Source organism: Ursus maritimus, unplaced genomic scaffold (genome assembly GCF_017311325.1).
Source record: "Ursus maritimus isolate PB19 unplaced genomic scaffold, ASM1731132v1 scaffold_12, whole genome shotgun sequence".
Classification (NCBI taxonomy): Eukaryota; Metazoa; Chordata; class Mammalia; order Carnivora; family Ursidae; genus Ursus; species Ursus maritimus.
Genome location: NW_024423564.1, coordinates 24415706 through 24441475, shown reverse-complemented (window position 1 = coordinate 24441475; position 25770 = coordinate 24415706). Strand labels below are relative to the sequence as shown.

Here is a 25770-nt window from a genome sequence, read left to right as displayed (position 1 = left end):
GAGCACCTCTGGATGCCGAATAATATAGATTTCTTACGTGACTATTAGAGACAGGATTTTTTTATTGTTTACAAGTTAAATTTTTTTAGGAGCGCCTGGGTGGCTCAGTCGTTAAGCGTCTGCCTTCAGCTCAGGTCCTGATCCCAGGGTCCTGGGATCGAGCCCTCCATCAGGCTCCCTGCTCAGCGGGACCTGCTTCTCCCTCTCTCACTCCCCTGCTTGTGTTTGCTGTCTTGTTGTCTCTCTCTGTCAAATAAATAAATAAAATCTTTAAAAGTTAACTTTTTTTAATTGAAGTGTAGTTACCCTACAGTATTATATTTTCAAGAATACATAATTTTTAAAAAGTTTATTATTTTTTTAGTAATCTCTGTGCCTAGCATGGGGCTCAAACTCACAACCGTGAAATCAAGAGTCACGTACTCTTCCAACTGCCAGCCAGGCACCCTCTCAAGTGTACATTAATTTTTAAGAGAGCCTGGAGTCCACGTTAAAAACCGCTAGTCAGAAAACACTAGAGAGAATTGGTTAACTAAAAGATAAAAATTACTCAGTTTAACACAGAACAACAAAGAGATGAAAATAGTAGAGGGGTTAAAAGATATGGAGGAAAGGAAGAGGAATTCTAACGAATATCTAATTAGAGTACCAGAAAGAGAAAGTAAAGATTGCAGAGAAGCAGAATATGAAAGTTTAAAAGAGTGATAATTTTCCAAAATTGATGAGCTTCATGAATTCTTAGGTTTAGGAAGCACAAGAAAACTTAGACACATCACAGTTAAAGAGCAGACCAACAGACATAGAGATGAGCAGCCATAGAAAAATCAGATTTCTTAATAAGAACTGGAAAGACACAATATGCTTCTTCAACATAGGGGTGCAGAAGATAGTGAAATAGTATTTTCAAAATGTTGAATGAAAATAACTACCTATTCTATAATTAGCTAAATTGTCACTTAAAGAGAAAAACAAAATAGTGACATTTTCAGAGACACTGCTCCCTTTTCCTCTCCCCCAAGAAAGGCAATTGAGGAAATTGACCAACAGACTGGTTTGAGGTAGGAGAAGTAAGGTTAACCAAGAAATTGGTAGGACTGTGGGTAAATGTAATTACTGACAGTATAAGAAAGTAATGGCAGTGATTGTTTGATTTGGGGTTTGAAAAATAAAACTAAAAGTATTAAATCATAATAACATGAAAGAGTAGTCAAGTAACTGATATGTAAGTTCTGATGATTCTGGTATTGTTCTGAACTGTTGTGTTCTTTATAGTAGGCATTAGTCATACATGGGTATTGAGCACTTGATGTGTGACTAGTCTAAACTAATCTCCAGTTGTAAAATGCACATAAATTTCCAAGACTTAGTATGATTAAAAAAATACTGTAATTTTTATACCTATTACATATTGATAATATTTTGGATTAAATAAAATATCATTTGTATCCTTTTTCTTTTTACTTGCTAAAATATGGTTATTAGAACGTTTGTAAGATCTTATCTGTTGCTCATCTTACATTTCTTCTGGACAGTACCAGTGTGGAGGATGGAAATTTCAAGTCCAAAATGAACCAGATAAGTGTACATTTTAAAATTGTAAGGGTCAGCAGAATAAAAATACAGGGTATATAATTTCTAAAATAATTGGAGGATGGGAGTGACTAAAATTAAAGACACATAATCCAAAAGAAGTCGGGGGGAGAAAAGCTAAAATAATAGGACACAAGGTGAATTCATTTTAATGGTGTTAAAAGAAAGATTCTGTGGAGGATTCCTTTGAAAAATATAGAATTTTGGAGGGCATGGAGTTGGATCTCAGCCCTAATTATCTCCCAAAGGCTCCATTTCCAAATACTGTGACATTGGGAGTTATAACTTCAGCATATGAATTTCGAGGGTCATTAACATTCAGTTCATTGCATCCTCTATATACTTTCCCTCCACTTCCACCCCAGGTAACCACTATCTTGAGTTTGGTGTTTGCCGTTCCTGTGTATACTTTCACTATGTGTTACTTATCTTTTTGTATGTTAAGCAATATATGGTTTTGTTTTATATGTTCCACATGCTGTGTATATTCTATAACTTGTCCTTTCTGTTCAATATTATTTTTGTTTTTTTAATGTAAGTTTATATGTGGCTCTAATTCATTTGCTTTCATTGCCATATGGTATGTGATTTTATGAGTGTACCATTACCTTATTGACAAATATTGAGGTTGTTTGTAAATTTTTCCTGTTACAAATTTTGAGTATTCTTGTGCATATATCAGTAATTGTCAGTATTCAAGTTTCTCTGGAAGTGGAATCATTGGATTATAGAGTGTGTCTATTTTGAAGTTGATTGGATGTTGACATGTTGCATTTCTAAGTGCTTGTACTAATTTATACTCTACTAGCAGTGTATGAGAATTTGTTTCTGCACGTCTTCTCTGATAATTGGCATTGTTGGACTTTCTGTCAGTCTAAGGAACATGTGCATGGTGTCTTGTTTTAGTTTGAATTCCCTGAGTATGAATGATACGTTTTGTTAGTTTATAGGCCTCTTATGTTTCTTCTCTGTTAAATACCTGTTCATGTAGTCTGTCCATTTTCTTTTTAATGTAATTTTTAATCTTTTCCTTAGGAGTTTTTATATATTGTGGATACTAAAGCCATGTTACTTATATATACTACAATTAACTCATGTCTATAGCTTCATTGTTATTATCGATGAATAGAAGTTGGGAATTTTAATATTACATTTATATTTTGGTTTTAAGAAAGTTTTCTTTAACTCAAGGTCTTATATATAGTGGATTTTATTTTGAAAGTTTTGAAATTTTGATTTTCACATTTAAGGCCTCAGTTTACCTGGAATTTAATTTTTGTATAGTGTTTGATAAAGGTTTAATGATTTTTTTCCCTTATGGATAATAAATTTAGTACCAACTTAATTGAATAGTTCATGTTTTTTTCCTCAATGATCCGCAGTGTCAGCTGTCAGGTTTCCATACATGCATGGAACTGTTTCTGGGCTATCTGTTCTATTTCATTGTTTGTCTGTCCTGTTTCATTGTTTGTCTCTACCACAGTGTCTTAATTTATTGTGGCATCTTGGAATCTTGTGGAGTGAATTTCACAACTCTGTTCTTCAAAATTGTTTTGAAAAACATTTTCTTTACCATGTGTATTTTGAGATCATTTGGCTGAGTTCCATGAAGATTTTTTGGGTTTCGAATACATTGCTCTAAGTTTATAAGATAATTGGGGGAGTGTTTACATTATCAATAAAATAAGTTGGCAGTGCTTGAACTCAAAGGGAGAGGACTATAACATTTCTTTGAAAAATATTTCTTCCGTGTAAGATTTTCTCTAATTATAGAGGTCGTGCTTAATGCTTTAGGCAAAAATGAAAATAAATGAAATCACCAGTGATTTTATCCAAGTTAATCAGCACTATACTTGCTTCCCATCATTTCCCCTATATATTAAAAGGATTTTAAGCAGCTTATCTGTAAAGGGTGAAGAAAGAGGGATACTTCTTTGACAAATAGTTCAGTTTCTTCCAAAGTTAGTGGTTTATTCACTGCTTTTCTAGAAAATTATGTTTTACTGGACTTCAGATTTCTTAGAATTGTGTAGCATTTTTAAATTCTCCCCTTTGTATTGCTAATATTAAACATTTATATTTTGTTTAATTCTCTTGTCGGAGACCTTAACCTTACTAGTCACTAGTCTGTACAAAGAACCAGCTTTTATACTTTTTTTTTGTTTCCGTGATGCATTAATCTGTTTTTATCTTTATTTTTCTGCCTCATGCTAGATTTATTTTGTTTTTAGGTCCACTTTAGATCCTGAACTCATTGACTTTCTTGTTTAAAAAAATAACATTCAAGATTAAGGAAGACTAGGTGATACTTTGGCAATAAGATTTTGCTTTTAGAGTTCTCTTTTTCTTTTTTTTTAAATTGAGAAATAATTGACATATAACACTGTTGGTTTCACATGTACAACATAATGATTTGATATATGAGTATGTTATGAAACAATTACCAGGATAAGTTAATATCCATCATGACATATAGTTAAAATTTTTTTCCTTATAATGAGAATTTTTAAGATTTTACTCTATTAGCACTTTGAAGTGTACAATACAGTATTGTTAATTGCAGTAACAATGCTGTACTTTGCATCCCCAGGATTCATTTATCTTACAACTGCAAGTTTGTATGTTTTGACCACCTTCGTCCATTTTGTCCATCCTCTACCTCTGGCAACCACCCATCTGTTTTTTTATTCTATGAGTTTAGGTTTCTTTTTAATTAGATTTTACATATAAGGGAGATCGTACATACAGTATTTGTCTTTCTCTGACTTAGCATAATACCCTCAAGGCCCATCCATTGTAAGTGGTAAGATTTCTTTTTTTTTTTAATGCCTGAATAATCCATACCACATTGTCTATCCATTCATCCATCGATGGACATTTAGATTAGTTTCCATGTCTTGGTTGTAAATTCTGCAGTGAACATGGGGATGCAAATATCTTTTTGAGATAGCGATTTCCTTTCCTTCAGAAAAATTTCCAGAAGTGGAATTGCTGGATTGTATGATGATACTTTTAAAAATTTGGCCGGGGTGGGGGGACCTTTACTGTTTTCTATAGTGGCTGCACCAGTTTACATTCCTGTCAGTAGTGCACAAGGGATCTCTTTTTTCCACATTCTCACCAGCACTTTATTTCTTGCCTTTTTTGGTAATAGCCATTCTAACAGATGTGAGGTGATGCCTCATTGTGGTTTTGATTTGCATTACTCTGATGATTTGTGATGTTGAGCACTTTTTTACGTACCTATTGGCCATGTGCCTATCTTCTTTGGAAAGATATCTATTCAGATCATCTGCCCATTTTTAATTGGATTATTGTTTTATGAGTCATATGAGTTCTTTATATATTTTGAATATTATCAAATACAGTAGTATCCCTTTATTCCCAGGGGTACATTCCAAGATCCCCAGTGGATGCCTAAAACTCAGTAGTACTTAACTCTATATATATTGTATTTTTTGCTGCACATGCATACTTGTGGTAAAGTTTAACTTACAAATGAGGTACAGGAAGAGATTAACAACAATAACTAATAAAATAGTACCATTTATAGTTAGGTGAATGTGATCTTTCATCTCAGATTATCTTATTGTGCTGTACTCACACTTCTTGTGGTGATAAAATGGCTACATGATGAGATGAAGTGAGGTGAATGACGTAGGAATTGTGATGTAGGATTAGGATGGTCATGACCTTCTGACAATACTTCAGAAGAAGGATCATTTGCTTCCAGACTATGGTTGTCCATGTGTAACCGAAATTATAGATAAGAGGGGACAACTGTGTATGACTTGCAGTTATTTTCTCCTATTCTGTAGGTCCTCAGGTTGCCTTTGCTTTTGTGTCAAATCCAAAAAATCATTACGTAGGCTGTGTTAAGGAACTTACCACCTGTGTTTTCTTCTAGGAGTTTTATGGTTTCAGGTCTTATATTCAAGTATTTAATCTGTTTTTAGTTAGTTTTTGTGTATGGTGTGAGGTAGTAGTCTAGTTTCATTCTTTTGCATGTGGCTATTTAGTTTTCCTAGTATCATTTATTGAAGAGACTGTGTTTCCCCATTTTATGTTTTTGGCTTCTTTGTCATAAATTAATTGACCCTATATGTATGGGTGTATTTCTATTTCTGTTCTATTGATCTATGTATCTAGTTTTCATGCCTTACCATCCTATTTTGATCACTAGTTTGAAATCAGGGAGTGTGATGCCTCCATCTTTATTCTTTCGCAAGATTGCTTTGGCTATTTGGGCCCTTTCCAATTCCATACAAATAGTAGGATTGTGTGTTCTATGTCTGTGAAAAATGCCATTGGAATTTTGATAGGGATTGCATTGAATCTGTAGATTGCTTTGGGTAGTGTGAACATTTTAACAATATTGATTTTTCCAATCCATGAGCACAAAATGTCTTTCCATGTATTCGTGTCAATTTTCTCATTTTAATTTTTTTAAGCTTCATTATTAAACTTTAAAGATACACAAAAGTGGTATGAATGGTACAGTAATACACAAATCCTTCCTCTTGGAGAATATTAAAGGAAATCTCAGATAATTGCATACCATCCCTAAATACTTTATTGTGTGTATCTAACAGATATATACTCTAAGGATGATATTGATACCATTATTATACCTAAATGAAATTTAAAATAATTTCTTAATATTATCTAATATCCAGTAGTAGCCAAAATTTCCCAATTGTCTCAAAAATGTCTTTTCCCCCCTTTCAAATCAGGAATCAAGGAAAGTCAGTATGTTTAGTTAATGTCTTTTAAGTCTCTTTATAAAGCAATTTACCTTCCCCTCTCCCTTTATTGCTTTTTATTTATTGATTATTAGAGAAACGGGGTCATCTATTCTGTATGATTTTCCACTTTGTTGATTTCAGTGATTATACCTCCATGTCATTTTGTATGTTCCTCATATCATATTTCCTGAGGTGAGGCTTGATCAAATTCAGGCTTAATTGTTAGCAGGAATATTTTGTAGATGCACTCTATGTGATTCCTATTGTATCACACCAGGAGGAATATGTCTAATTATCTCTTTATGATGTTAACATTTATCAGTAGGTTCGGGTTTTGTCAGTGTGATGCATCCAGTATAGAGTGCTCCATCATCCTTTCACCTTCTTGATTTTATTAGTTAATGATTGCAGTTTTGTTGGGCATTGCAAAAATGGTGATATTCTTTTTTACCCCTTCATGTTTTAGATTCTTTTGTTAAGTTTTTACATCAAATATTTGTCATACTGGAATATTCTTTTTGTAAGAAAACAGGATAGAATTTGACTTTAAAAACATTTCCTGATGAGTTGGTACTGTAGTAACCTCCAGTGTAGCCAGTGTGAGTTTTTGTTGTTGTTAGAATCATTGTGGTGGCAAGAACTTTTACATTTATTTTCCAGTCTTATAGCAATGATCATTCTTTTAAAAGTCTTTGTTTGGGGGCGCCTGGGTGGCACAGCGGTTAAGCGTCTGCCTTCGGCTCAGGGCGTGATCCCGGCGTTCTGGGATCGAGCCCCACATCAGGCTCCTCCATTATGAGCCTGCTTCTTCCTCTCCCACTCCCCCTGCTTGTGTTCCCTCTCTCGCTGGCTGTCTCTATCTCTGTCAAATAAATAAATAAAATATTAAAAAAAAAAAAAAGTCTTTGATCTTGAGCCAGTGAGAGCTCATAACAGGGGTAGCTTTGATACTTACTTGCTTGAAGTGCCATTTTTTGTTCCAGACCTTTAGCCATTTCTTTAAGAAAATGCTGGTTCCTTTGGGTGGGTACTGGTCCTTAGTGACCACATTAATGTGGGTGCAAAGGTGCTAATTGCTGTTAGGTTATTACTTCAAAGCTCTTTTAGTGGACAGAGCTAGCAGTGTTTTGAAGACAAATACTGTGAGCTCATTTGTTATTTCCAGTTCATATTTAACTTTACAGTTTTACTTTTCTGATTTTATATTTGTACCTCTCGTGCATTGAATATTTCTGCTTGCTAATATTAACAAAATATTACATATATATACTAGTTTTTTTTTTTAAAGGAACATCAGTATTACACTGATATTATAATTACTGAATATAGTTTAAGATTTCTTTGCAGTTATTTTTGTCCTTATAGTATAATTACAGAATTCTGAAGTTTATTGAGAGAATTCTATGTGTGGTTCTACTACCAAGCTGATAGTTAGGTTTAATGGTTTCATTTTGGTTTTGATTTTTAGAGATTTCCTCCTCTCCATTTTTGGCTTAATTTTCCCAAGTGAAAAAGTAAAACAAACTACATTTATAATGATCCTTAAATTCCTGTCCACTCTAATTTGTCTTTTCTATCCCATTATAGGTATCATTTTCGTTAATTTTTGGTTCATACTTTTATCTAATACAAACAAATATGAATTGCTTCCTACATTCTCCCTCCCATCACCATGGAGAGAAAGTGGCAGGGTATACAGATTATAACAGCTATAACTTCCTTTTTAATGATAAGTATATTCTGGAAATCACTCCATGGCTATACATGGAAATTTTTGTCTTTTTTTTTTTTTCCTGTACCCGCTGCATAGAAAGTATATGAGTGTCTCTGTTCCTGATAGCCTGCCCAGTAGAGTATATTGTTCAGATTGGGGTTTTGCTAGTCTGATATATGAGATGTTACTTAAATGTATTAATTTGAACTGGTTTTTACTGTGAGCAAGATGAAACAGCTTTTCAGTTTAATATTTTGCCTATTTTTTTTTAATGGGGTAACATCTTTCTAAATTTTTACAGTAGTCTGTATTTGAAGTTTATATGCTCATTTTGATCCAAGTTATTTGGGAACCATTTCAGAATTTCATCTGATTAAAATAAAACAATTGAATTTTTTTCTAGTTTTCTTTTTCCTCATCAAAATGTCTTATTGTGTTTGAGCAAATATGGTTTGTACAATTTCTTTATGTAATTTATTGAGTTACTCGTTACATAGATTATGATCTGTTTTTGTGACTTTCATGGGTATTTAAATACAAGGATGAATTGCACATAACTGAAACGTATCAGCTTGAGAATTTAAAAAACCATGGTACACCAGTATACTAGAATGCTATGAAGATGTTGATAAAATGAAGTACTTTAGTAGTGTTGAGTTTAAGAATCTCTCAGCTATTTTATTAAATGAGGAAGACGGTGTGAAGCAGCATTTATGGTGTGATTCTGTTTTGTATGAATATTAGAAACAGATAAATATAAATTTTTGGAAAGGAATTGTAATAAATTTAATGATAACAAATTTTGAACTGGGGAGAACTTCACATTTTCTATCTTTTTGGACTTGAATTTTCTAAATATTTGGAATTAATATTGAATGTTATCAATGCTGTTGCATATGCTTTTGTGTTCTTTTAATCTCCCTTCCACCCTGCCATGAGTAGTGATTGCCAGGAATTATTTTATCCTTTTTATATATGATTTTGTCATGTATATGGCAAAAATATATTATTTTGTGTTTTCTTGAGTCTTATGAAAATGGTATGCCCCTTTTATGTTTTCTGTGACTTGTGTTTTACTTTAACAGTGTTTTTAATTATTAGCCATGCTTTTGTATATAGTTACGTAATACTCATTGCAGTATAGTATTAATCTGTGAAAATACCCTGATTTATCTCTTTTCTTGTTGGAATTCACTTGGGTCATTTACCATTTTTTACTTAAAAACAGTGCTGCTCTGAACATTTTTGTATTGGTGCACGTGTGCTAAAGTTTTTGAGCGTATATATCTAAGAATAAATATTGCTATGATGTAGAGTATGTTGAACTTTACAAGGTAGTACTAGATTATTTTTCAAAGTATTGCTCCAATTTATGTTAACAATAGTATGTAAGAGGGTGAAGGCTAAGTTATTGTATTAAATGCTGAACATAGTGGTATAAACATACAAGTTTATTCTCATAAGCTAAAGTCCTGCTGGTTTAAGAAAATGGTGGTATTCTGCTTGACGAGATTATTCACTGGGCCGACTTTCTTTCATCTTGTTGCTTTATTATTTTCTAAGCTTTTGTTCTTGTCTGCATGGTCTGAAAATACATAATTGTACTGTCTTGTTTGTTTTTTCCTTTGGTTATTCTCACCCTGAGGTTTGTCTGTTGTTTTGTTTAAAAATCAACTTTTGTTTTTTATTGATCCTCTTCAGTGTATTATTGCCATCCATATTCCGTATTTTTATTGGTTGTATGAGTTAGTGCTTCCACAGCTTCTAGTAGGAAGCTAGCACCCAGTGCACGTCTTCTTGGCAGCACCTTTGTGTTTAAAGAAATACTCACCTGAATATCTTCTTTTCTGAGAATCTAGCTTTTCTCAGGGACTTGATGTTGATTGGCATCCTTGCCCCCAAGACTTTGGGTCACGGTTCCTTCTTCTCCAAAAAAGAGTCTTTGGGCAATTCTCAGTCCTGAAACCTAACAGAGCCCAGGGACTCTTGTCAACCTCAGTCTTCAGTTCTTGCTTGCCTTCCTGATAGCTTCAGCAGCTCTTCTACCTGGGGGTGATAGATGGTACTTGGATTAAATTATTACAATGAACGGGATATCCAATAACGAAGATTAAAAAAAAAAGTTTTAAGTACTGAAATTAATGTAAAATATCATTTAAACTGTACTTTTTCTACTCATACTATTTTTTACACCTTTTTTTTTTTAACATATAGATCGTATCTTTGCATATTAGCATTTTCCTGATTATTTTTTGTGGGATGTTCACTTCTCATGAAATGGTCATTTTTGTTACACAGGAAAAAAAGTTTCTGTGGTCAGATTTAAAATGGAGGGACAACAATGCCTATTTTAACACTTAATTTCCTTTTTTAATTGAATCTAAGATCAGTTGACATCCATCCTAGATGAATTTTAGGAATACATATTTTTAGTAGAAGTTGTTAATCTGAGTTTAAGTTCTTATTCAGTTTGTTTTAATAGTCACTACTGTGAAACAGCCATCAATCACTATTTTGTTGAGTCATTTGATTTTTATCTCTTCCAACTTAAGCATCTATGCTAAGGTATATCAAATAAAATTGTTCTACCAATTAATGTGGAGACATTAATATTTTTTCAGTACTGTAGAATAACTTATTTGGAGCATAGAAGTTGGTAAGCTTTATACTCAGTGGAAAGACCAACATAATTTTTAAAAAATAATGTTTATAAACATTTTCAGTAATTTTGGTAAAAATATCTAGAATTTCAGATAACTTGACATTCTGCTGATTCAGTTATGAAGACTGTTAAACCTACTATTCTGGCAGTATGTGTGAAATCATTGTTGAGGGAGAAAACTCACAAGTAAAGCATTTTTAAAAAAATTAAGACTTTGCCATTCTTGAACATACTTTGAAGGAAGGAGGAAGTGTCCTGCATGCATCATGTCAAAATTACATGAATTTTACAAAAAATTACAAAATTCCTTTTATACTTCAGTAGATCTAAGCTTCCTCACCCCTCATCTCCGGAATTATGAATCCACTGAGGTGGAAGGATTTTGACTCACACAAACATCTAAAAAGTAAACTGATAAGATATATTTGAAAAGAAGTCAGGTATACTTTTGAAAATTATGGGAGTCTTTGTTTTTTGAGAACTAGGGCAATTGTTAGTAATAAACATTCATTCACTTATTTAGTCAAAAATTATATGTGGACCCCGGGCTTGGTTGACACTTGGGAATATTATAGTGAACACTGCTGATGTGGGCCAGGTGTGCTGTCTGGTAATCACTGTTCATGTATTATAACATTTAATCCCAAGGATTTTGATGTAAATGTTCTCCGTATTACGAATGAGGAAGCTAAAGCTTAGGATCGTTAAGTAATTTACTAGTTACATAGCTGGTACATAGAAGCTAAACTACAGGGCCCCTTTTCTTTTTTTTCTTTTTTTTTTTTTTAAAGATTTTATTTATTTATTTGACAGAGACAGCCAGCGAGAGAGGGAACACAAGCAGGGGGAGTGGGAGAGGAAAAAGCAGGCTCCCAGCGGAGGAGCCTGATGTGGGGCTCGAACCCAGAACGCTGGGATCACGCCCTGAGCCAAAGGCAGACGCTTAACCACTGCGCTACCCAGGCGCCCCTAGGGCCCCTTTTCTTAATGCCATATTGCATACTTGCTATGAAAACAAAATTAGGATGATCTATCACATCAACAGACTAAAAAAAGAAAAGTCACATGATAATAGCAGTAGATGCAGAAAAAACATTTGACAGAATCCAACATCCACTCATCATAAAAACTAGAAATAGTGGTAGGAGAACTTCCTCAACTTGATGAAAAACATCTACAGGGGTGCCTGGGTGGCTCATTCAGTTAAGCATCTACCTTTGGCTCAGGTCATGATCCCAGGGTCCTGGGATGGAGCCCCGCATTGGGCTCCTTGCTCGGCGGGGAGCCTGCTTTGCCCTCTGCCTACCACTCCCCGTGCTTGTGTGTGCATGCTCTCTCTGTCTGACAAATAAATAAATAAAATGTTAAAAAAAATCTACAAAGAAACTACAGCTAACATACTTAATGGTCAGAAACTCAACACTTTCTAAGATTAGGTACAAGGCAAAGACATTCTCTCTCATCAGTTCCTTTCAACATTCTGTTGGAACTTTTTGCTCATGTGGTAGGGCAAGAAAAGGAAATAAAAGGTATACAGATCAAGAAGGAAAACATAAAATTGTTGTTTGCAGATGACGTGATGGCCTGTGTAGAAAATCTGAAAGAAATGACAATCTGGAACTAATAAGCAATTACTGCACTGTTGCAAGATACAAGGTTAATATACAGAAGTCAGTTGCTTTTCTGTATATCAGTGGTGAACAAACGCAGTTTGAAATGAAAAATACAGTACTCTTGACAGCACCCCAGAAAATGAAATAAATACCTAGGTATAAATCTAACACAAAATATAGAAGATCTATGTGAGGAAAACTACAAAGCTCTGATGACTGGAACAAAAACAAAATAAATGGAGAGATATTCCATGTTTGTGAATAGAAGACTCAATATTGTCAAGATGTCAGTTCTTTCCAACTTGATCTATAGATTTAATGCAATCCCAGTCAAAATTAGAGCAGGTTTTTTTGTAGATATCAGCAGGTGGATTCTAAAGTTTCTGGGAAGGGCAGAAGATCCAAAATAGCCAACACAGTACTGAAGAAAAACAGAATTGGAGGACTGACACTACCCAACTTCAGCACTTACTGTGAAGCTACATTAGTCAAGACAGTGTGGTTTTGGGGAAAGAATAGACAAATAGGTCAGTGGAACAGAATGGAGAGCCCAGTATAGAGCCCCCGTAAATATAGTCAACTCATCTTTGACAAAGGCACAAATGCAATACCATGGAGCAAATACAGTCTCATTAGCAAATGCTGCTGGAACAATTGGACATCCACTTGCAAAAGAATGAATCGAGACACAGTTAACACTCTTAAAAATTAATTCCATGGATTTAAGGTTCCTCCTTATCTTTTCATGGTTTGATAGCCTGTTTTGTTTTACTTCTGAAAAATATCCCATTGTCTGGACATACCACAGTTTAGTTATTCGTTCAGTCTACTGAAAGACTTTTGGTTGCTCCCAAGTTTTGACAACTATGAATAAGGATGCTATAAATATCTGTGTACAGTGTTTTTTGTGTATATCAAATTTTCAACTCCTTTGGGAGTTGAAGATGCATAATTGTTGGATTGTGTAAGAGTATATTTGTTTTATAAAACTTTCAAACTACTTTTCAAAGTAGCTCCCCCTCACCAGAGATGGGGTTCGGGGAAGGATGAATAAAGCAGAGCATAGAGAATTTTTTAGGGCAGTGAAAATACTTTATACAACATAATGATAGAAGTATGTCCTTACACATTTGTTCAAACCCATCGAATGTATAACATCAAGAGTGAACCCTCGGGTAAACTGGATTTTCAGTGATTATGATGTGTCATTGCAGGTTGATCCTTGGAATAGCTACCACTTTGTTGGGAGGTTTTGGTAATGAGGGATGCGATGTATGTATGGGGGCAGGGAGTGTATAGAAATCTCTGTTGTCGCCTTCTCATTTTTATTGTAAACCTAAAACTGCTCTTAAAAAAAGAGAACATTTTTATTGTTGATAGTGAACCAACACTTAGGTGAAAGGAAAGAAGGAAAAACTGTTGGCTTTGTGGAAAAGGGAGACAGATTGACAAGAAAGTGCAGTTAATTTTCTATTTTAGGGGTTAAAATTTAAAACTATTCCCAATAATGTAACAGCTGACGTTTGCTTCTCAGTGAATATTTGAAAAATATAGATAAGTGACAGATTCATATTTTTAAAGTTAAAAATGTCTTATGCTAACGTGTTTTTGTTTTTATAGAGAGGATCTGACGAACTACTCTCAGGCAGTGTTCTCAGTAGTCCAAACTCTAATATGAGCAGCATGGTGGTTACAGGTAAGTGTTTCTTTCTTAACAGTGTTGCTTAATTATTTGCCATTTTATGGGGCATAATGTTAAAACTAAAATTTAGTCTTTTATCAGAATAGCCTTTTATAATTTATATTAAATGTTTCTGTTGAAATGCGACAGGAAACTTTACTAGAGTATATATATGTAAAAAAAAAAAGTGTGTAAGGTGGGTAAAAATTTGTACTAAGAAGTAAAAAACCTAAACTTGGTGACTTCTGTGGGCAAGTACCTAAGTCTGATTGCCTTTTTTAAATCAAAAAAATATAACCATTTTTCTTTCATGTTCTAAGTCCCCTCTTTCTTGCCCCTTTTGTACTTTTCTTTTTGGTTTTTGTGTTTGCACGTCTTAGAATATTTTTTACATAGTCCCCGTGCCTCCCTGAGAGATAAGTTCCAAGACTTGCAGGGAATGCCTGAAACTGCAGGTAGTACAAAACCCTAAATATACTATGCTTTTTCCTATACATACATACCTATGATAAAGCTTAGTTTATAAACTGGGCATATTAAGAAATTAACAACTAAAAATGGAACAATGATAACAATATAGTATAATAAAAGGATGTACTCACCCTTTGTCTACTGATGATGATGTGAGATGATAAAATGGCTGTGTGATAAGATGAAGCTAGGTGAATAATGTAGGCATTGTGATACAGTGTTAAGCTACAGTATTTTAGAAGGATGATCATCTGCTTCTGGTCTGTGGTTGACAACTGGTAACTGAAACCATGGAAAACAAAGCTGCAGATAAAGGGAATTACTGTGTTTTAAGTATTTGATATCCCATAAGCCCTAAAGCCGAACTAAATAAAAATAAAAAGATTCAGCTGTATAGTTGTCTTTTTTGTGTGCTTTCACCCTTTTTTCTTTGCTGTAACAGTATTTTAATTCTTTGAATTGCATTCCTTAATGTTATCTCCCTATTATCTTCATACTTAGGGTATTTTTTTTTTATATGTCTGAAATAACATTGTTGGTTGTAATGTTTGTCTAAACAAATGTAAACTAATTTTTGGACCCTAGTTTTATGGACCAAAATTTGAATCTGATGATGATGATGATGATGACGACAACGACGACAACTGGATTAGTTTACCTTATAACCCTGCATTTTACATTGTTTACCTAAAACCAAAGTTCCTTTCCTGAATTACTTACTTGAGGAATTAATTGTATTGAATAGTAAAAGGGCTGTAAAAGACTGGAAGCATTTTGATTTACTCCAGGTAGCTATTGCTTATGAATATGTACACCTCAGCACACACATACACATGTCTGGCAGTTCAGTTAAATAAAAACTGTAATGAAGTATTTACCATATCTAGTCATAATAATGTGAAAATGAATTTGCCTACACATTATTATTATTGGCTTTTCCATGAGTACAAAGCAAAATCACTAGGCCATGATTTTGATAGTCAAAGTATGGTATACAAATAATTAAACAGGTTCAAATGTCTGTAATGCTGCTTTGCTATCATTTTTTAGAACAATATATATAGTGATGAATAGTTGAAACATTTTAAAAATTAATATGTAGGGCTATGACAGAATAACTGATAGCAGCTTTCCCTTCTCCCACTGATATGCCCTCCAAAATCAACAACTATGAAACTGTGTAAAATATATTGGACAACTGTTGTCTAGAATTGATGAGCAGACAGTACTAGATAATGATCCCTGAAAGAAGGGAATAGGGTCATTATTATATGAGGTGAATCCCATAATCACTTTGGCTTTCTTCCTTGGGGTACCCTGCTATTACAGCATAGGAAAGGGGAATCTAAGCAGAGTATGGAAGTCTCACTGAGCCAAAAGACAGATTGGAATTCAGCTGCTCAGACATCTAGGATTTGTGGAGAACGGTCCTAAAAAAGGAAGCTCTCCAGGGATTGGAGCATAGGGCAGGGGTGAAAATTCAGTGTGGGGATTCATTTGATTCAGTGTTTTTGAATAATAGCTGGGCTGCCTGTGTGCAGTTGGGAAAAACTGCATGGTCTGTCAGAACTGACCTGCTTTGGGGCTGAGAGCTAGAATGGTGGTTTCAAAAGATTGTTTAGTGCTCTGAGAGCTTAGAGTTCTGGGAAGTCAGAATACAGACATCTTGGAGACAACCTCAAGCATTTAATTTAGACTACAGAAAGCCCAGTCCTTAAGAGAGTGGATCACACACTATAGCAAGTGCCAACCTTAGGACTAAGTTAAGAAACTGATATAGTTTAGCCTGACAACACATTAAGGATCACCAGTAATTTAGTTGCTTGCCTAAAGAAAACAATACCTCCTAAGGAAGACATGATTCAGTCTTTATTTTGTGAACCGTCATTCACAGTATCCACCATACCATCAAAAATTGCAAATTATGGAAAGCATGAGAACATTCCATAAAATTGAGAAGCATTAAATAGGACCAGACACAAGAATGATCTAGATAATGGAATTGACAGACAAGGACTATAAATATTTTTAAAGCTATAAAGGAAAATACTAAATAGTGAGTGAACACGTAGAGGCATGTGTTAAGAGAGAAAAGAGAAGTAGAGAGCATACAGAAATCTGAAATATATTTGAGATGAAAAATTCACTGGGGCTAACAGCAGATTGGAGACAACTAAAGAAAGGTTTTTGAACTTGAATACACATGGATAGAAAAATTAAGTTTCCCAGAGAGAAGAAAATCTATCATAGGGACAATTAAACTGTCTAATACACGTATAATTGGAGTTCCAGAGAGGAAATAAAGAGAATGGGGCCAAGTATGTGTAATTGAAGCAGTAATGGCTGAAAACTTCTAAAATTTTAAGAAAAATATCAAGTTGGGTAAATAAAAAGAACCACGCTTAGGCACATAATAGTCAAAATATTGAAAATCTAATGATAAAGAGCAAATCTTACAGTCAGGAAGAAGCCATCTCACAGGAGACCAACACCTTCACTAAAAGGAAAAAAAAGCTAACTTTAGATTGAATAGAATGATACTACGTAAAAACTTGGATTTGCAGGAGGTAAACCAGGAGTACCGGGAATGGTAAATGTGTGTGTAAATTAAAAAAGCTCTCTTTTAATCCTTTAAATCTCTTTGAAAGACTGTTTACGTACATTTAAAAAAAAAAACATATGTATGTAGATGTTTCTGTGACAACAGCACTAAGTGAAAGTAGAATTTTACAGTTGTAGGGCTTTTATTATTTATATGAAAAGATAGAATATTAACTTGAACATAGACTCTTTTAAGGTTGCATATTGAAATGATCTCCAAAAAAAAAAAAAAAAAGATACAAGGAAGTACAGTTAAGTGTGAATAGAGAGAAAGTTGGAGGACTGATTCCCTGTTTTCAAATGTTAATATGAAGCTGAGAAATCAAAACAATGCCATATTGGCATAAAGAAAGATAAATAGATTAATAGAACAGAATAGAATCCAGAAATCTACATAATTATGGACAGCTGTTTTTTGACTAAGATACCCATATGTAAAAAAAAAAACAAGAAAACAAAAAAAAACTTGAACCTGTATCTCATACCATAGTTAAGAACTAGCTCTGAGTGGACCATACATGATGTAAATAAAATCTAAAATTATAAAACTTCTAGAAGACATAGTAGAAAATCTTTGTTACCTTGGGTTAGGACCCCAAAAGCATAATCTATAAAAGAACAAATGGAACTTCATCAGGTTTTAAAACTTAAAGTTTTTCAGAAGACATTGATAGTAGAATGAAAAAACAAGCCATAGAATATCTGAACATCTTTATAAGCATATGGCTGGCAAAGAACTTTGATTCAGAATATATATAAATTTGGACTGTATAAACGCTAAAAATGAAGGCAACAAACAACCCAATGTAATAAATTGGCAAAAAGTACTTGATCAGCAAAAACATGTGGCAAATAAAGACATGAAAATCGTGCTCAGTATAGTAATCATTAGAGAAATGTAGATTAAAACTAAAGTGAGAAAACATTACCCCCTTATTATAATGGCTAAAATTTAAAAGATTGACCATACTGAGTGTTGGAAAAGATGTGGAAGAACCATAACTCTTATACTGTTGGTGGGAATGTAAACTTGTAGAACTGCTTGGGCAAATAATCTGACAGTTTCTTAAAAACTTGAACATCTATGAAATGATGCAGCTGTTTGTCTCTTAGGCATTGATGCAGGAAAAATGAAGACATGTTCATTAAAAAAAGCTTAAAAACTTAAGATGAATGTTCATAGTAGCTCTTTTTGTTAATACCCAAAGCCCAAAACAATCCAGATGTCCATCAACAGCTGAATGGATAAATGGATTGCAGTTTTGACATTGTATTCCATTGCATACTATGAACTACCACTCAGTCATAGAGAATAAGCTATTTTTTTAAAGTAAGCTCTCCGCCCATCGTTGTGCTTGAACTGATGACCTGGGATCAAGAGTCTCCTGCTGTACCGACTGAGCCAACCAGACTCCTAGAATAAGCCACTGATACATGTAGTAGCAGGGATAAATCTCCAAATAATTATGCTGTGAAAGAAGTGGGAAAAAGGAGTACATTCTGTGTGATTCCATTTATATAAAACACAAGGAAATGCAAACTAAACAGTTTGGATTTGGGGGTGGGGATGTCCGAAGGGGACGTGGTTGCAAAGAGTAAAAGGAGATTTGGGGGTGATATATATATACTTACAGTATTTCTTATAGAAGATTTCATGGATGTATGAATATATCAAACCTTGTCAAATTGTATGCCTTAAATATATGCAGCTTATTGTATGTGAATAAAACCTCAAAAGGGCTGTTTAAAAAGAAAAAGCCCATAGATGGATTAAAATGGAATACTATTGAATATTCTATTAGTGCAGTGCAAGACAAGACCACCACCAAAAACACTGGGTAGTTAGGAATAGCACATTTCAAGTGCTCATAGCTTCACATAGCTACTGATTACTACAGATTAAGGTTTTGGGTTTGTTTTTTTTTTTTGCCAATTTTACACATCAGTTTAGTGTTTAGAAGTTAGTTTAACATCTATTTATTTTCTAACTACCCAGTAACTTCTAAACACTAAACTAATGTGTAAAAGTAAATTGGCAAAAAAAACGCCCAAAACCTTAATCTGTAGTAATCAGTGCTATGTGAAGCTATGAGCACTTGAAATGTGCTATTCCTAATTGAGATGTATATGTGGTGCATGTGTGTTTCAAAGACGTAGTATCAAAAATAGAATGTAAAATACTTGATTTTTAAGAATAATGTGTGTTGATACGGTAATATTTCAGATATATTGAACTGAAATATATTAAAATTAATTTCACTCCTTTTTACTTTTTGGTATGGTTAATAGAATATTTAAGATTATATGACTTGCTGAACATTTCTTTTGGACATTACTGATCTAAGAATTCCAATTAAAAGTCAGAGATTGTCAGACTGGGTTAAAAAGCAAGACCTAACTGCAGTACCTATTACTAGAGTCAGACTGAGGTAAAAGGACACAGACTGAAAGTAAAAAGGATGGAAAATAATATTCTGTGTGGACAGCAAGCACAAGAAAGTTGATCTGATTACATTAACTTCAGACAGAGTAGAATTCAAGACGGAGTATTACCAGATATAAAAAAAAGCATATTTCATGTGTTTAAAGTGTTAATATATTAGAAAACATTTGTATGTCAGTAATACAGAGCTTTAGAGTTCATTAAATAACTAAGGAGAGAAACAAGTCTGTAATCATTGTTGGATATTTTAACATTAATTGATTTAACAGTAACCGATAGGACAGTTAGATCTTTAAAATATTTTTTTAAACAATGTCCTTCAGCTGGGCTTAATTCATATTCAGGAAACTACAACCTGACTTCAGAATAACTTTTCAAGTGTACATAGCACCATGATAGACTGACTATATATTAGGACATAAAATAGCTCAATAGATTTCAAATGGCTGAAAAGCTCATATAGTATCTGATTATAGTGGAATTTAAGTAGAACTCAAAAACAGAAATCTAAGAAATTACCAAATATTTAGAAATTGAACTACGTAATTCTGAACATGAATTAAGGAAAATACAAGGGTGGGTATCTTTATGACTGAATAAAAGTGAAAATATATCACAATTTGTTGGCTGTAATGCAAGAAAGTACCTGAGGGAAAATATGTCTACACCTATATACGTATATTAGAAAATGCTTATATTAGAAAAAAGGTTTAATAATCCTATCAGAACTATAATGCCAATATCAGGAATGAAAGTAGAGGTACCAGTACGGATCCTACAGAATGTTAATAGGAAAATAAGGCAATATTACAAACGGCAGTAATGCCAATAAATTCAGCAACTTAGGTGAAATAGACAAAATCCTTCAGAAACCTAATTTATCAAAAGTGACATAAACTATTACTCCATAATATATACAGATTAGCTCTATGTCTATTATAAAAAATAAACTTAAAATTTTTCCACAAAGATTACTTCAGGCATAGGTGATTTCACTCATAGGTGATTTTACTCAAGTATGAAGCTTCAAAGTAAGAAATAATAGCCATCTTCGGTATACTTTTTTAGAAAATAGAGAAGCAGGGAATATTGCAAATTCTACTTTATGATGCTGTGTAGCAGCTGATGGCAAACTCGTGCCAAAACCTAACAAAGAAGATATGAGAAATCAAGATTTGAAACTAATATTTTTCATTAACATAAATTCAGACATTCTTAACAAAGTGTTAGATCACATCTGGCAATATGTAAATGATAATTCATGATTATTAATTGAGGCTTACGTGAGGATTGTAAGGTTTAACATTAAGCAAGTGAACTCAGTATAATTTATCACAATAATAGAATGAAGGTGCGGGGTGGGGGGGGGAATCATGTCACTAGAAGGATAAAAAGCATTTGATAAATACAGCATTCATTCATGATAAAAATCTCTCAGATAACTAGCAAGGTAAGGGAACTTCCACAAGGTGTGAATAAGGGGCGTCTAAGAGCCTAAAACAAATTCCAATCTTTAATGAAGTATTGAATGTTTTCTCTTTAAAAACAGGAATGAGGTAAAGGATGTCTGTTTTCACAATTTTCCCAGCTTTTTGCTTACATTAGGGCAAGTAGAATAAAAAGCATAAAGTTTAAAAAAGAAGTAAAACTATCTTATTCACAGTCAACATTTTTATTTTTTTTTTTGAAATTGAGTTTATTTGTATAATTACAGAGAAGTGTAGATGCTTCTGGCAGTTCACGATACTACATAGGGTATTTGGTTCCTATTTTTAAATATCTGACTTTGTATAAACTTGCTATTCGACTCTATTTGCTATGTAATTTTCTTTAAATGCAACTTATGTAAGTTAGTTAACATATAGTGTAGTATTGGTTTCAGAATTGAGTGATTCATCACTTATGTATAATATCCAGTGCTCATCCCAGCAAGTGTCCTCTTTAATGCCCGTCATCCATTTATCCCATCCCTCCAAACTCCTCCCTTCCCGCAACCCTCATTTTGTTCTCTTAACTATACAGTCTCTTATGGTTTGCCTCCTCTCTGTTTTTATCTTATTTTATTTTTCCTTTCCCTCCCCTTGTTCTTCTGTTTTGTTTCTTAAATTCCATATATAAGTGAAATCATGGTATTTGTCTTTCTCTGACTTATTTTGTTTAGCATAATACACTCTAGTCCATCCATGTTGTCCCAACATGATTTTTAAAATAAAAAACCCAAAGGAATCTACAAAATGTTTTGTAGAACTGATCATTGAATTTAGAAGGGTTACATAATACAAGTCCAATATACAAAAATAGTTTGCTGATATTATTAGCATATTATTGGAAAATGAAATTTTAAAAAAATGCTTTTATAAAAATGAGGAAATATCAAGGAATAAATTTAACAAATAATGTGAGAGACATGGACACCAGTAACTATACAAGACATAGCAAAAAGATATTAGAGACCTAAGTGAGAAAGAAACTATGTTCATGAATTAGAAGGCTCAATATGTTAAAATGTCATTTTCCCCTAAATTGAATGGAGTTGAATCTATAAGTCAGTCAAGCTCAACAGGCTTTTAAATTGAAATTGACAATGGATTCTAGAATTTATGTGGAAATAAAAAAGAACCTAGATGAACTAAAACCATTTTCCAAAAGAAAAATGTTGACATGATCTGATTTCAAGATTCACTGTAAACTTGTCATAATGGAACAGTTTAATATTAGCAAGGTTAGTATTTACAGAATAGCGTACAGAAATAAACTCCTACATTTAAGGTCCACTGATTACTTACAAAGGTGTCTTGGTCATTCAATTGGAGAAATGGTGCCAGAAAACAATTGGAAACACATATGAAAAAAAAGAAACTCAAACTACTTAATACAGTACAGAAATAATAGATGAATATATACCTAAACCTAAGAAACTAAATATATAAAGCTTTTTTTAAAAAAATTGTAGAATATATTCATGAACTTGAGGTAAATATTTTTTAGAGAAGACACAAAAACCACTACCCATAAAGCAATAATTTATAAACTAGACAGTTTACCTAAATGAAAAACTTCTCATCAGAAGACATTGTTAAGACAGTGAAAAGGCAAGTCACAGATTGGAAAAAGATACTAATATTCACATATTAATACATATATTTGCAAAGGACTTGTATGCAGAGTATATAAAGAATTCTTTCAAAAAAAGAAAGGATTCTTTCACATCTATAAATACAAACAGCCTAAGTTTTTGAAAAAGACAAAAGAAGGTATATGAATGGCTGATGAGCACATGAAAATACATATTAGTCATCAAGAAAACACGTTATACCTACTGTGAGGCGTCCTGTCATGCCAACTAGAATCTTGGCTAAAATTAAACAGATTGGCAACAAAAACATGATGAGGATATAGAGCAAATGGAACAGTTTACCATGGCTGGTAAAAATGTAAAATAGTTTGGTAAACAGCTTGGCTGTATCTTACAAAGTTAAACATGAACATGGCCTATGACCCGGTACTTATACATCTAGGTTTTTCCCCCAATGAAAAGGACTTGTACAAATATGTATATAAAAACTTTATTCATCATGGTCCCAAATGTGAAATTACCCAGTGTCTGTCAGTAGGAAAATGGGTCAATGAATTGTGGTATAATCATACAGTAGATTACTAATTAGTAACAAAAGAATGACTATTAACAAATAACAAAACCATGAGTGAAGATTAAGACAGCATATGAAGCAAAAGAAGCCAGACAGAAAACAGAAATCACTGAAATGAATCATTGTGTGATTCCATTTTTATAAAATTAAAGAACAGATAATCAATTTTTAGTATAAATAGTGGTTGCCTGTGGGTGTTGGGATTAACAGGAAGTACAAGGAATTCTCTGCAGTATTGGACATGTTCCATATCAATTAACAAAGTTGTACAATCCAAAATTTGTTTGAAACAGTAGGGTATGTGTGGGAATCATGAACTATGCCTAGTTTTATTTTGCTGGAATGTGAAATAAGAGAGGGGGGGAATGACTTAAGTTGAGTCCTGATAGGTGTAGGGGTTTGGATATAGGATTTGATTTGTTCAGGAGTTTGAACTTTACCAGATTTACATTTTAGAAAGGATTTTTCTTCCATTTGTATTTTGTGGGGGGTCACTAACCGTACATAGGACAGTTAAAAGTTTTACAATAATCTGCCTCGGACATATTAAGGTATGATTTTTAGGTTCTTAGAATATGGAGGAAATGATGTATCAAAAAATTAGAACTTCTTAGTTATTTGGAAATAGACTGGTTTGGGAGAAGTGTTAGTTTGGGCTTAGAATCACTGGGTTGATGGATGATAGTCCCATTAACAAAGGGAAGATAGTAGAAAAGGAGATTTGTTTTTGGTGGAAAGAATTATCTGTTAAAAGCGTGTTTGGCAGTGATACTTAATGTACTTTATGACCAAAGAATGAATTGAGTCTTGGAGTGATGGAATAAAATTCTTTAAAGCCTTGTTTTAACATAAATTTATATGCATTCAATTTATTTTACCTTTATTCACAGTGGAAACACTGAGTTTTAAAATTTTTTTCCCCATAACATAAAAAGATGGGAAGAGTCTGTTTATGTTCTCACAGAGCCTAATTTGAATATTGTTGCATATTAAGAGCAAATTGCAAAAAAGACTTTTAAGAACTAGTGATTGATTATACTTGCCTGGAAAAATATGCCATTGTCATCCAGGTGTCTCAAGGATAGTTTTATAGACCATGTTATAAAGAAACTTTTATGGTTATCAGATACAGAACAGGATTTCATTCTTATATTCTAGCCATATCCAAAATGTTTCCTCAATTTCACTTTACTATAGAATTTGGTTTCTAAAAGTATCTCAACGGCCTTTCCCTTATCTGTCCAGACTTTCTTTCTAAATATATACCTGGTTTTTGTGTCAAAGAAGTGAAAAAAGTTAATGTCATTAGAACCTAAGTCTCCGGTAAATATCTAATAAGTCAGTGCATTAAAATTAATTTGTAATACCTTAGTTCTTCCAGAAGTAAAAGTGAAACATTAAAAAAAAACCTAACCCCTAACTCCAACTAGTATTGGGATTGGATTTTATTGAAAGGAGTTTGTAACTGTTTGTCAGTGAAGGAACCTTGACAGTTGTAAAATTCTTGAGTCATTTCTTTATAGCTGTGGATATGGAATATTCCTTTAATTCTGCCAGTGCTGCTAATTGTTATTCTATAATAGCAGGATTTACTATTGCTAAAAGTGTGACATTTTGCTTTGTGTGAAAGAACTGAAATCATTCCATAGATTCTGTTATGTTACTCAGAACTCTTTGGGACTTTCATTTTATGTGAAGACATTTTTATATAATGTCATTTCATTTTGTTATAATGCTTTGCGAGTATTCCAGCACATGAGACTTCTAGTTTAGTCTAGGCTTCTGTTTTTTTCTAGCTCATGTGTATGGTACTTTTGGCAAGTAGGCTATGCGGCTTCTTAAAAATGCAGTTACAGCCAGTTTTTACAATAAACCTAAGATTTTTTGTGTGGTAGCTGTTGGTCTTGGCTTAACAGCTAGCAGAATAACGGAAGTATCTTTCTGTATATTACTTGCATTTCTGGTTAACCCTTTGGAATTTCTGTTTTCCCAGATAAGAAAGTAGTAAAGTGTACAGACATTCATTTTTCATAACTCAGATTCTTTTTATTTTTTATTTTTTTAAAGCCAACAGCTTCTATAATATTATGCTTTGCCCTGAAGTCTAACTTAAAACTGCTTGGAATTGAAACTGCTTTTCTTCTCAGTTTCACATTTGATAAAGGATGCTACCAGTGCTTTTTTTATAAATGCTTGAGTGTGAAAGACTTAAGAGATTGAGAATGTACTTATTTTTTTTAGTTTTGCTAATTTCTGCTGTATAAATAGGTAGAAGCATAAAGTTTTGAAATGTTGCACTTCAGGTTGATAGACAGTTGGAAGTATAGAATTAGAATATTGGTGAATGAGTGGTACTAAAAGAATAGATTTACAAATTAAATGAGAAGGTGGTTTTTGAGACCCAAGTACTGGAGTGTTCACATGAGCAAGTAAAGATAGGACTTTGGGGCCAAAACAGCTTGAAGAACTCCCAACTATTATTGGGAATGAATATGTAAGCAGAGGGTTTGAAGCAGCTATAAAATGAATCAGGGAAGTAAGAAAACTAGAAATGAATTGTTAAGGGTGTTGTGAGAACAGAGAAATTTGGTAAGGATGAG

The 25770-nt window shown here is 33.3% G+C and overlaps 1 protein-coding gene across 4 annotated transcripts in view; it reads left to right on the top strand.

Annotated features, from left to right (window-relative positions):
* Nucleotides 1-25770, top strand: part of PTBP2 (polypyrimidine tract binding protein 2) — a 75523-nt gene that overhangs the window by 11810 nt on the left and 37943 nt on the right. For all 4 annotated transcript variants that reach the window (XM_040627002.1, XM_040627000.1, XM_040626999.1 and 1 more), the window contains exon 3: nucleotides 13945-14020. In XM_040627002.1, coding sequence (XP_040482936.1) covers nucleotides 13945-14020 — 76 coding nt within the window. The remainder of the gene's footprint in view (nucleotides 1-13944; nucleotides 14021-25770) is intronic.